This window comes from Morone saxatilis, unplaced genomic scaffold, assembly GCF_004916995.1.
Source record: "Morone saxatilis isolate NCDOM2014 unplaced genomic scaffold, NCSU_SB_2.0 Contig10, whole genome shotgun sequence".
Classification (NCBI taxonomy): Eukaryota; Metazoa; Chordata; class Actinopteri; family Moronidae; genus Morone; species Morone saxatilis.
Window position 1 is genome coordinate 1,054,425 of NW_023339652.1, and position 619 is coordinate 1,055,043.

At 50.4% G+C, this 619-nt stretch overlaps 1 protein-coding gene across 1 annotated transcript in view; it reads left to right on the forward strand.

Annotated features, from left to right (window-relative positions):
• The window catches only part of LOC118341964 (receptor-type tyrosine-protein phosphatase beta-like), a 31,201-nt gene that overhangs the window by 3,293 nt on the left and 27,289 nt on the right, over positions 1–619 (forward strand). The window contains exon 3 of the mRNA XM_035680392.1: positions 18–501. Coding sequence (XP_035536285.1) covers positions 18–501 — 484 coding nt within the window. The remainder of the gene's footprint in view (positions 1–17; positions 502–619) is intronic.

Here is a 619-nt window from a genome sequence, read left to right on the forward strand (position 1 = left end):
AATTGTTTCCCCGTCAGGACCTGAGCTGTGCAGCTCCCACAGAGGGTCAGACCATCACATGTAACATCTCCGTGTCCGAACCAGAATCCAGCCTGGACTCTGTATCACTGACCGTTTACACACCTGGACAGAACTGCTCCTTCACGCTGACATCTCCAGACGCCGGAGGAGACGGCGAGTGTAGCAGAAGAGGAGACGAGGAGGTGATAGAGACTAATGAGATCGGAGGAATGGAGCGAGGCGAGGAGGAGGAGGTGAAGGAGGAGACGGGAGCGAACTATCTGGAAACCAACCAGCTAGGAGTCGAGGGTGGAGGGAGCAAGGAGGCGAGAGATGTTTTCACCTGCGTGTTGGATCACCTGGAGCCTGGAACAGCCTACGAGCTGCAGGTCCGGTCCCAGAGAGACGAGGAGACGGCGAACATCACCCTGCACACCAGTAAGTCCTCATCCACAGACTCAAGGTCTGGTCCCAGAGCTTTCACCACTGTCTTCATCCACAGTTCATAGTCAACACATTTTTATTATTATTTAGTCATTTGAAGGCATGAAATGTCCAGATAGGTTGACGACATGTGTGTAATAAAAAACAATTCATAAAATGATATATTATGTAAATA